At 39.0% G+C, this 12,030-nt stretch overlaps 1 protein-coding gene across 1 annotated transcript in view; it reads left to right on the forward strand.

Annotated features, from left to right (window-relative positions):
- The window catches only part of RAB4A (RAB4A, member RAS oncogene family), a 28,497-nt gene extending 17,216 nt beyond the window's left edge, over positions 1 to 11,281 (forward strand). The window contains exons 4-8 of the mRNA XM_026117213.2: positions 186 to 248; positions 1,427 to 1,581; positions 2,595 to 2,690; positions 6,258 to 6,419; positions 7,801 to 11,281. Of these exons, the coding sequence (XP_025972998.1) occupies positions 186 to 248; positions 1,427 to 1,581; positions 2,595 to 2,690; positions 6,258 to 6,373 (430 nt within the window). The 3' untranslated portion in view covers positions 6,374 to 6,419; positions 7,801 to 11,281. The remainder of the gene's footprint in view (positions 1 to 185; positions 249 to 1,426; positions 1,582 to 2,594; positions 2,691 to 6,257; positions 6,420 to 7,800) is intronic.
- The last annotated feature ends 749 nt before the right edge of the window (positions 11,282 to 12,030 follow it).

Raw genomic sequence — 12,030 nt, forward strand, 5'->3', positions numbered from 1 at the left:
TGCCTGCTGCTGCTGCAGCATAGCTGATTGATATCTAAATCCAAGTGAAGTTATTTAATATAACTTATTTCATGTTATTTGATTAAAAACTTCTGAGAGCTGTATGTCACGGTGTAGATTATATTATGTTAACTCAGATTTGAAACAGTGAAGATATTACAGAAACATCTGTAATTCTATTGCAGGTCTGTAACAAGAAGTTACTATAGAGGTGCTGCAGGTGCTTTGCTTGTCTATGATATCACCAGGTAATAAAGTTAACTCTTTTTTTGTTTAATGATTACTGGATGCAAATAAAATTATTTCTGTTTTAAACAATGCATATTTAAGTTTCGAAACTTACATGAGATGGTATGAAGTCCATAAATGTAAACAGACTCAGAAAAGGATTAGACAAATATACAGGGACTGGTGGCTGTTTTAATGATGGCAGACTATATGCAATACCGCCACTGGCTCAGGAAGCTTTGTCGGTGTTACTGCTTGAGGGCTTTATCTCTGACCACCGCAGGTAACTAATTGCCTGTGATATCATTGGTATTGACACAAAGGTGAAACTTCAGGACTGTGACTTTTCCATAAGAATAAGAAGTTTTTTATCATCCCTTTAAACTTTATCAGCTGAATTCCATGTTAACCAATAACTGTCTGTTATCCTTAAATTTGATGCACAAGAAGTTGATTCTAGTTTAGGCACATAAAATTTTAGCCTTTTGCATTAACAGGATATTCTATTATTTATTTTAAAGTCTTCCAACCTCTGTTTTTCACATGGTTAATAACAAACTACTACTACTCAAAAGCTGCAAGTAGACTAATCCAGCTCATCATGAGGTTTAAATGTTTTTTTGGTCATCTGTTCCCCTTTCATCTGGGACTGTTCCTCTGAACCGTACGAGTGGTGGTTTAAAAGAGGTTCCAGAGGTCTTTACAGCTACAACTGGGAGTGTTTTAGAAAGTATACCTCATAGGACCTGGTGTCTAGGTTGGAATTTATTAATGAAAATGGTCATCTGATGAAAGGAATTGAGGCAGTGAAGCATTGTGCCCTTTACTCTCAGGACAGTCATAAAGAACTGAGAAGTAAGCTGGAGGGCACTGCTTTCTAAAGGATCCAGCATCAAACTGCAGCACTTGGCTTTGATCTTTTGGCTAGTCTCTATTGGTGCAGAAACCGCTGAGAAGAAATTGGGTGCCTCTGTAGTTGTTTGATTTTTTTTTTTTTTCTTTTTAAAAACTTCAGCTTTTAAACAGTTCTATGAAGGAGCTTGATACTCTTTCCAGTTCACAGCTGGCATATTTGAGATCTATAGGTGGCTTGCCACAAATGTAGACCCTTGCCTTCTGAGTTCTAATCCAGTCTGACTTCCTAGTCTGTTCACTAGAAATGCCTGTGCTCTAATAAAGGATGTTATTTTCTACACAGCCGAGAAACCTACAATGCGCTTACCAATTGGTTGACAGATGCAAGAATGTTAGCCAGTCAAAATATTGTGATAATATTGTGTGGAAACAAAAAGGATCTTGATGTAGATCGTGAAGTTACTTTTTTAGAAGCATCCCGGTTTGCACAAGAAAATGGTAGGTAGTACATGAGCATCTTTCAATGCTACATGAAGATCTTAATACTTAAAATGATTTGGTTTCTGTGCAGCTACGGACAGATTTGTTTGCCTGCTGTATCTTGTCAAATATCTGTAGAAAAGAGTTCTGTCAGTACATGAGGCACAGAGGGAGAAAAGTGCTGGTAATGAGAACTACATGTACTCTTCATTTCCCATTACCAGTGATTCTTTCAGCCACAGCTGCTACTTGAAGGGTATTTTCTGTGGATAGAAATATTCCTTAGCAAATATATATGACTTTGGGAGGGTATTTTCTGTGGATAGAAATATTCCTTAGCAAATATATATGACTTTGGGCTTTGCTTCCAAAGAGCTGGAGAGAAAATGAAAATATTTTTCTAGTTTTCAGCCTCTTATAGATTTTACAGATTATAGATAAAGTTGGATGGGGTGTGCCACAGATGGAAGCAATGCATCTTGCTTGTGGGAAAGTGAGTTCCAGGCATGGCATGGACCCAGAGGACTGTTACTTACTCTGTAGTATTCAGAATTTTCAGTCTTTGAGGGCACTCTTCTGTGGCAGCTAAAGCCAATCTCAGCCTGAGCTATTGTGCTCCAGTCCTTCCATCAGTAAATGTCTCTCCAGTCTTTTTTCCACTGTTTTTTTACTATGGATGCTGGCTGTCCTTTTGCATATCACTTTCTATTAATTGAAATATGGGGCTCCTTAATTGGTTTTATATGCTATTTTGCATGCACAGCCCAGGCTAAAAGCCCAGTTTTGGTTCTCACTTGTGAAGGGAAGCATATGAATTTCAGAGGAAATATGTGGTCTTGGTGAGAGGAGCTTGCTTTATTGTGAAAATGTTTTTTGTTTTTACCTTCAAAACGTGATTTTTTTTTTTCAGGAGTAAGTTGACAGTTTTTCTCAAGTTAAATTTATTTTTCCTGTAAATGTTCATGGTTTCAATTACTATCTCAAGTCAAGTCTGAAATACTCTGATATTGTTTTTCTGCTGTCAAATGCAGAGCTGATGTTCTTGGAAACAAGTGCACTAACAGGGGAAAATGTTGAAGAGGCCTTTGTACAGTGTGCAAGAAAAATACTCAATAAAATTGAATCAGGTAAATTGAGATTAATATTCTGACTCTTAATGCTTTGTTTTCTGAAAATAAAATACACCTGCAATATCACCATTTAAAGTTCTATAATAGAATTAATCAGAACTTCATTGTAGTAAAATAGCTGATTTGATTTACAGCCACTATCCCCATGTTTCAATAAAAATGAACGCTCAAGTTGGAACTGTATACCTAAAAGGGGGGGGGGGGAGGGGAGGGGAATCTGTGGATGTTTTTACACGGCATTTGCCTTAATAGTCAGCTCTGAGCGTAGGCTGTGTGTTCTATGGGTTGCTATGTCCCTATGAACATAAAACCTTTTAATACCAGGCTTTAGCAAAGCAGAATAAGAACATAGTAGCAGGGCACATGAAACTTTTTATTCTGCTTCTCGTATATAGCAGGGAAATATGGTCAAGAGAATTCAAACAACAACACTGAAAATGGGGTGTTTCCTAGCAGCTGTGTTTCTCTGAAGTGACCTGCTTGAAACCATTTTGTTTTCTTTTCCAGATCTCAAAATACAATTTGTACATAACTGTTATTTCTATAGAAGTGTATTTATACAATTATTTCTTAGTTTCTCAGTGCAAGCAGGCACGTTTCTATCAGAAACAGGCTCCTAAGTGCTCAGGTAGAGTCATTAGAGCTAATCTGCATTGCAGTTTTTCTTATTTTCTAGTTGCCTGATATTTTTATAGTTCTAAAAAATTGCCATTTTGAAGTCTGCCTGATAAACACATTTTTGAATGCCTGCCAAAATTTTTTTTTAATGGAGGTTCCACAAGCCCTCTGGGCCACGTGTCCCAGTGCTGAACCACTCTCAAGGTGGAGATTTCTTTTCCCTCATGTTCACTCAGAAATTCTCTTTTGGCAAATTGTGGCTGTTGCCTCTTGTCCTTTTATTGTGCGTTTCTGAGTGCAGTCTGGATCTAGTCATCTTTAAACCTCCACCTTTTAAGGTCATGAAATCCTGCCTTTAGGTTACCTCTAAGCATTCCCTTCTCCAGGCTGCACAAACCAAGGCTCTGCTTGAATCTAAGTGTTAGGTAAGGGCTGAGACTGCTGCAGCTTCATTTCCCCATGTCCAACCAGTAGCAAGCCTGAGAATGTATTTCCAGTAAGCATCCATACAAACAGGCATGTACAACATTTTATTTTATTTATATATAAATACATATAAAATATTTTGTATTTATATAAATATATAAAAATGTAGATTATTTATATTGTGTGCTTGTGTGTACACCCATATGTGCACAGCACACATGGCCAGCCATGTAGATCAACACTGACAGACATACCCAGCAGTCACTTAAACAGCACTAACAGTCTCACCCTGTTGCCCTCTCCAGCTGATCAAGAGGAAGGTCTGTTAGTGAGACACACAATATATGGATTCCTCCAGCAGCTGGGCTTAGACACAGTCCATGTGGTAGCTGGACCCTGGATCTCTCATTTCTAAGCCCCTGAGGCTGCAGCTGCAGTCCAGCTGCTGGTACAGACCCCCCACCCTCACATACACACTGTGGATCCCTCCAGCAGCTGGCCTCTGATGTGCAGCTAAGCCAGTAGCTGGCCTTGGATCCTTGCTCACCCTGTGGCAGGGGAATAGGACTCTCCTGGTCCCTCTGGAAGCCAGCTTCCCCCTTAGAGACTCACACACATACCTGGCTCCTAGGTCACTTCACCCACTCACCAGCTAGTCTGGTGTGATGCTTGCTGATAAGTGCCCCCTTGCACACCCTCACTTGCTCCAGTTGCAGGCACCACAGACACATGAGCCATCTCACCCATGTTCTGACTCCAGTTGCTGGCAGTTACACCTCCCTCTCACACATGCACACAGAATAGAGAGTCCCTCACCCAATAAGACAGTTAGGAATTTAATAAGAAGACAGGACAGACTGCACTGATGAGGTGCAGGTCAGGGTCAGACAAGTGTACTGACCAGCACCATTTATGTGCAACCAGTCCTTCTTTATTCCTTTATTCCTCTAGTTTCCTACATTTGTTCTTCCCCAAAGTGCCCAGATTCCATTTCTTTGCCTTTGATTCCTCCCCTAAACATCCCATAATAAGTCTTGCACAATCCAGAAATGCTCTTCCCCTCCATCCTGCAGTGTTTCCCATGCCCCAAGGAGGTAATTCCCCCTAGTCCAAAAAGTGCTCCTGTTGACTCACTGTGCTGGGTTTCTCACCTGGGCCGTGGGGCTGATTTTTGTGGGACAGCCCTGGGAGGAGTCGACAGGGTTCCTGTTCCTCTTGTTAGCTAATTCAGGTTCCCCACCTGCCATTGTACCTCTGTATTCCTCTGAGCTTGTGGAAATGAGCCCTTGATGGACTGATGACTCTCCAGTGATGGACCTGGGAGTAGCCTGGGCAGGGTGTTATTTGGGTTCCCTGCCTGCCATTGTCTCTCTTGGCTCCTTTGTGCTTGTGGAGAGGAGCTTTAATTTTCTGACTAGGTAATCTAACAGTAATGTGCTTCAGCCCCTAACTGTCTTAATGTTCAGCCTTCTGCTGAACTCTCCAGTTTCTCTTTTCTGTACTGAGGAACCCACAATTGAACACAGTACTCAAGTGCCAAGTAGAGGGAAATAATCACTTTTCTCAACTTCTCTCTGCTGTCTACACTTTTGCTATTGCAGCCCAATGTGTTGTTATCCCTCATAGCCACAACTACATGCTACTGTCTCTTGGTTAACTTGTCTATCAGGACCCACCCACCCCTGTCCTAGGTCCTTTTTTGCAGAGCTACTACTTACCTAGTCAGTGCCTGGCCTGTCCACTGCTTGGGGTTCCATTGCAGATGCAGGGCTTTGCATCTGTAGCGCTGAATTTCACAAGGTTCCTGGTAGCCTGTTCCTCCAGCCTGTGAAGGTCTTTCTGAATGGCAATGCTGCCCTCCAGCTATCAACTGCTCCCCTCAGTGCAATGTCAGCTGCTAGCTTACTGAGGGTGCACATGTGCGTGGCTAACCTGAGTAAGTTATCTGAACTGGAGGGATTTTTCACTTACTTTTTTAATTGAATAGTTCTAACCTTGACCAGTTCAGCATGTAGCTGTGAGAACGTTTCTGAAGGCACAGGGATGGAGTAACCAAGTTACAGAAATGAAAAGCAGAAGCAGGGAAGGTTGAGACTATTTCCTCTGACAGCATTGCTTTATAGACTCCTACTGTCAGATTGATCCTTTTTTTTTGGCTTGATATTTATAGTACTTCTTTCTTTGCACATTAATCTTTGAAACCAGGTATCTTTTAACTCGAAACAGTGTTTGCAGATATTTTAGACATTTCTTTTGTTAGAGGCAGTGCGTGCAAAAAGATTTCTTGTTGCAGCTTAACTCAGAGACAACTGCTTTGTCGTTATGATTAAGGCAAACAGTTGAAATTACTGGAGAAAATGATACAGGTTTGGAATTGCCTGAAGGCAGACAGAATTGCAGTAGATCTCTTCATCACTAGAGCAGAACGTTGTTATGTGTTTGTATCTGATGTTGTCTTTTAACTTGGAATATATTAGTTATAAGTGATTCATCTTCTGTGACCATTTTGTTTCTCATCAGGAGAGCTAGATCCAGAAAGAATGGGCTCAGGTATTCAGTATGGAGATGCTGCCTTGAGACAGCTGAGATCACCACGAAGAGCACAAGCAGAAAGTGCTCAGGAATGTGGGTGTTAAAGAAACAAAACATGAAAATCCCAAATACTGACCTTAGATATAAAAGGTAACGTTACAAAAGTCTCGGGGCATTTGGTAGATTACCTTATTTCATAAACATGCTATTTCGGCTACTTGGCTTTCCACAGTTAGACTGTAAAACAATATAGAATCTAGTGAAGTAATGCACAGTAGAACTGAGTTTTTATACTTGATTTTTCTTCTACCATCTACCCACCAAAGGAAGACTAAAGGTCTTTCTAAATATTTATGGTTTTTTTACTTATTCTGAATAATGTGGTCGAAAACATTTAAAAATTCTGTATCCCTGAAAAGCATTATACCCTTTATAGTTACCTAATCCACTGAAGAGAAGGTGAATCCATGGTATCATGGGAAAATATTACTGGAAATGACAATTCATGAAATGTATGGTGCAGTATCTTGCACCAGAATCTTGTTAAAAGCTATTGTATAGTCTCTTCTGAAAATACAACGTTTAAAGACTGAGAGGCTTGAAAATTAAAGGTAATATCGGATTCCAAATTTCCACTGACTTTTTGTGTCCCTAAAAGGAAAAAACAGCCCAAACTAGTTCCCATTCCTGACTGCCATGAGCAGAAATGTTGACAAAAGAATAGTAATATTTGCTGCTTAAGCAGTGTCGCTACTTCAAGCAGGCTGCTCCCCAGGGCTATTGCAGGCTATAGCATGGGAGTGCTGTCTTCCAAAGACACCCAACAGAGGAAGTGAGGAGCAGATTTTTTTCCCTTTAGCAGTAGTAGGCAAAGAGAGCTAAAAGTCTCATAATCTACTCCTGAAAACAGCCTGGTAGTTAGTCTTTCTCATAAACACTTAGCTTTCTTAGACACCTTTCAGTTTTTGGGAATTTTATCTAAATCCTTGCATATGTAAATGGATAGGATAGTCCTTTCTTCCTCAGCCAATAATGAGGATAGTTAAGGAATTGCTGTGTAGTTATTCTGACATCACTAATCCTCACTTCTCTAACAAATGAGGGCAGTGATATCAAACTAAACTAGTGCTGAAAGCATAGTTATTACGTTATTTTTACCGTATTCATTTTGATCATTTTGAACAATGCTCACCATGTTACTGTCACTGCCAGCAGAAACTTTGTAGAACATTAAATAAGGCTGCATTCAATTCTGTAGTCTCACTTTTTGTTCTTCATATATTCTGGGAGCTTAGCTCCCAATTAAAGCTCAGAATTTTAAATAATACATAGGAATCTTCACATCACTTTCCTCCCATTTTCCTTATATAAAATATAATCCTTCAACAAAAAGACTGGTAAAAAGGGCATCCATTTAGTCTGACTCTGTTCTGGCTGTGCAGCAGTGAATGTTGGCTGATCTTTTTTCAGGAATTGAGTTTTAAGATTAATCAGATGTACATAAGTGATGGAACTCTTGTATGTTTTTCAGCTGTCCATGCAAGTGGTGTTTGAAGAAACAGACAGACAAAGTTTGAAGGCTATGCAGTTTTTTTAAAACATCTTCCAACTATATATAAACAGGAGCAGACCACTGCTGACAAAGTGAACTGTATAATGTGATGCAGGAATGTGCACATGACACAAAAGACTGCAAAACAATCTGGTGGACAATGTTAAGGCTCATACCTGTATGTAAATATTTTCCATTACCTATTTTCGTTCCTTCATCTTTAGTTTAAAGCATTGCTCTATAATGTATATAATGTAACAGTAAATTTACAAAGCATGGTATACTTATATATGATGACAGAATGTTGCACTACAAGCAGTTCAATATTTTATTTTTTTATCATATAAACTAAAATTTAACTGAGGTAGGCTTTATCATGTTTGTTTCTTGCACAGTAGGTTATATTTATTACCTGAATTATAAAGCCACTGGCATTGACTGTCAGTGATGGATTGTTTTTTCCTTAGTTTGCCACATTCTACAAGCTGTTTACATGACTAATACTCAACATATGGTTAGGACCCTTACTTATGACTAATATGTCAATTTGAAAAAGACATTGTTATTGAAGTGCACCTATCCTATTTTCTCACAATTCTTAACTAAGTATCTTTCAAAGGTCTTTTATCAAACTCCAAAGGTTTAGAAAAAAAATATTTCTAAGTATCAAATGGCTGTTGACTACTTGGATTTTGGATTTTTCTGTTTTCTTGGTCCTGATACTTTGTATAGCACTGGTGTCATGAGGTAGTATTTAAGTGTGAACGGAACTGTGCATATTCTGTTTGTAATTCTAGTCCAGGGGCATGGGCTTACAGAAAATGATCATGGTAAGAGTTCTCTTAAGCTCTTATCACTAACAAAGCAATCAGCTGTGGAAAAAAGACTTCTGCTGAAAGCATACTTGGTGAGGTACAAACTGAACCTAAGTGGGTTCTTCCAAAGTATGCCGAATGTAGGAAATTTAAAATATCGGTTTCTTGGGTTTTAAACATTCATAAAGTAAAACTTAGAACTTGAAATTTTAAAATTAGACTTTACATTTGGGAACTTGCAGTCCATCTTGCTGGAGCTCTACCTTTGAACTTTGTGAGTGCACTCCATGTAGAGCTGTCCTCATTGCCCCCCAGGAGATTCAGATAATGGAGGGGGAAAAACAAATAAGCACACTGCTTACGTAGTTCTTTGTTTCCCTGAAAGTCATCAAGGGGACTTTCAGCCTTGGTATTGATTTTAATATGTTAAAACATGCAATTTGGACTTCCCTCCTACCCTCTTTTTATTGTGGGGAGAAGGTATGGGACAACAGATTAGAAATCCTGTCCTCATTGCTCTGCTGGAGACAGAAGAGGAAGAGGCTTGCAGAGGTTCAGGAGGGAGGGCAGAACCACAAGCATTGCATATCATTTTTATAGTGTCATGACAATTGATCAAATAAGACATCTGTGGCTTGTGTATTGCCAGACAAGGAGCTGTGGAATTAAGTATAGCATTTCTAGTGATATCTAAATGCAATCTAGTAAAGAAATGGCGGGGGGGGGGGGGGGTAGGGCTAGCGTAGTTGCACTGATGGAAATCACTAGTGACATTTTTACTTAATTACTTGTACAACTAGAAATTGGATGTCTCCTTGGGAATGCACATTAACACAGAAAATAGTTAATTTGATCAGAACCTACTATTGAAATCTCAAGGGCAAATGTGCGTTATTATTTTCTATATAGGAATCTTTTCTATTTAAGGGACATTTGCCAAATGCATGTTTAAAAACTAAACCCCAACTGATGCTGTAATTCAGAGGACAGTCATATCACAAAAGCAAGGCAAGAATGCTACAGAGAGGTATACCATCTTTCATGGAACTGTGTTTAAAAATATTCCCTTTGTCCTGAAATTTTTGGTTCAAATGGATGCTTCTCCAGAAGTTATACAGTTAAGTCATCTCTGAATTAGAAGTCTCAAGAATTAAATTTGCTTTGTACTGGAGAAGCCTAGGTTAAATCTTAAAAAGGCTGTTGGGTCCAAAGAGTTTGTTATATATTTCTCTATTGTCTATCTCATGCAAGATGATTGGATTTGTAACATAATTGATAACAATTATTCTGAAGGAGCATTCCCTTCCTGTTAAGATTGTAAAGTGTTTTTGAAGCAGCTTAATCCAGCATTTACAAGAACTTACCTGACTTAATCCTCATTCAAGTTATTTGTTTCCACTACCCAAAGCCAAAAATTACCAAAAAATTACCAAATTACCAAAAAGCAAGTCCACTGAAGTAAGTATTGGATGTAGTTACCTCCTCCACCAATCCAAGCAGCATATTATTCCATGAGTTATGTTGTATTTTTGCCAGAGGTTGGAGGTGGGAAGAACTTTCTAAAACCCCAAACCAATATGGAAATGCTGGAAAAATGAGATATCAGGGAGTCTGTTTCTCCCCCCCCACCCCCTTCTCATAATTTAGTCAAAGTTCTTGGTACATCAGCTCTGACAGAGCACAGGTAAAGGTCTTTCTTCTGTCACTATTACTATGGTTGAAGTGGAGTTGGCTTTTGATCAGACCTTCTTTCCCTTGTTACACTAGCAGTTAAAAGGAAAGGGGAAGGACTACTTAATTCTGTTACTTTTCTTTCAGCAGTGTATTGCTTAAATCTTAGAGGGGGGTGCAATTTTTTTTCTTTTGTTTTTACACTCACCTTTTCCATTATCTAGAAGACTAGCTTCTTGTTCATACTAGCTCTGATCATTTTGATAAAGTTTCTGAGGTTAAGAGGTAGTAAGCACAATTCTACTTTTTCCTAACCAGTTGTCTTAAGCTCTCCTCTCCCCACCAAGAAAGAAGGAATAACATCATTATAATCCATTTTGACATAATTTCTACTTTTTTTTTTTTAAGTGCACCCTCATGCTCTTAGTACACATTAACCAGGCTAATATAAATCCTTTGTAAAATGTTACAACCTTTTATGCTGCATATCTTTCTATAACATAAAAAAAGAAATTTCTAACACAGCAACTGCTGGGGGAAATGCTATTAAAGAAATAGCTCTCAACAGCACATTACATTGCTTACTATTTTGGCTCTAAGGATTTTATATTTATAAAAATAAACATTATGCCAGTAGCAGCCCTGAGGTAGATTTTACACTTTATGTTACACTTCACAGGGTAAACCAAACCCAAGCTTACCTAAATATCAAGTGGTAAATATTTAACCCATGTATGTTTTTAGTGTACAGTGAAGTTCTTACTCTACCAAAGCAAGATGGCTTAGGGTTTTAATATGCAAGACACCCAAATACTAGAATTTATTGGTTGTGGAGCTTTAGCTGTTCAAACTTCAAAAGGTTTAAATATAAGATAAAAGCCTTTATCTTGCCTTTTAATGAGTCTGTTGGGACTACACTATTTCATTTGATGCTTGTATCTAACACTGAATAAAGAATTTTTCTTGATATTCTAGGTGTTTATAGCAAACTGTTTATTGTACAGATTTTGCCAGCTAAGCTACCTCTTTAAGCAAGAAACTGTAGATGGTCTTGAAAAACAACATGTTTCTGCTAAAGTCACAGTACAGTCAGTATTGGGCTAGGAAAGCAACAGCAGCAAAGAGAACTGGAGGGCTTCAGCATATTTCCCAGGAGCTGGAAGCAGAGCAGTCACTGCCCCAGCACTGTACACCAGCTGTCTTGCGGCTGGGTCTGAAGCCCCTCTGGCCCCAGCTTCTCCTGGGGCCCCCCACAGCTCAGGTAATTTCAGCACAGCAGGCCCAGGCACCTGAACTCTGCTGCTACCACTCCAAGTTAGACATGGAGCAAACACAAGGTGTCTTCCAGACTTAATTTCTCTCCACTCATGCCCATCCTACATGCTTATGGCTGCAGAGCTAGATGAAGCACACCTAACTTCCTTCTATCTGCCTTTCTGTGCTAAAGACCACACAGTTCCTTTCTAGGAAAGACTGAAGCATCACTGTAGATCTCTTGCAAAATGTGTTTTCACAAGCTAACAGTGCTTAAAAAGTTTCTGTACAGCTTGAGTTCCATATTTGCTCTTCTCATAAGTTCCCTACAAATATAAGGCAACTCAGGCTGAATTACCCAGCTGGCAAGATAAAGATCTTGTCAATCTCTTCCAACTAGGAATTTTTGGGCTCAGATGCTCCCAGGTCTTCTAGAACCTTAAAGGAATATTTAAAAAATCCAATTACT

The sequence above is a fragment of the Dromaius novaehollandiae genome, chromosome 3 (assembly GCF_036370855.1).
Source record: "Dromaius novaehollandiae isolate bDroNov1 chromosome 3, bDroNov1.hap1, whole genome shotgun sequence".
NCBI classification, from domain to species: domain Eukaryota; kingdom Metazoa; phylum Chordata; class Aves; order Casuariiformes; family Dromaiidae; genus Dromaius; species Dromaius novaehollandiae.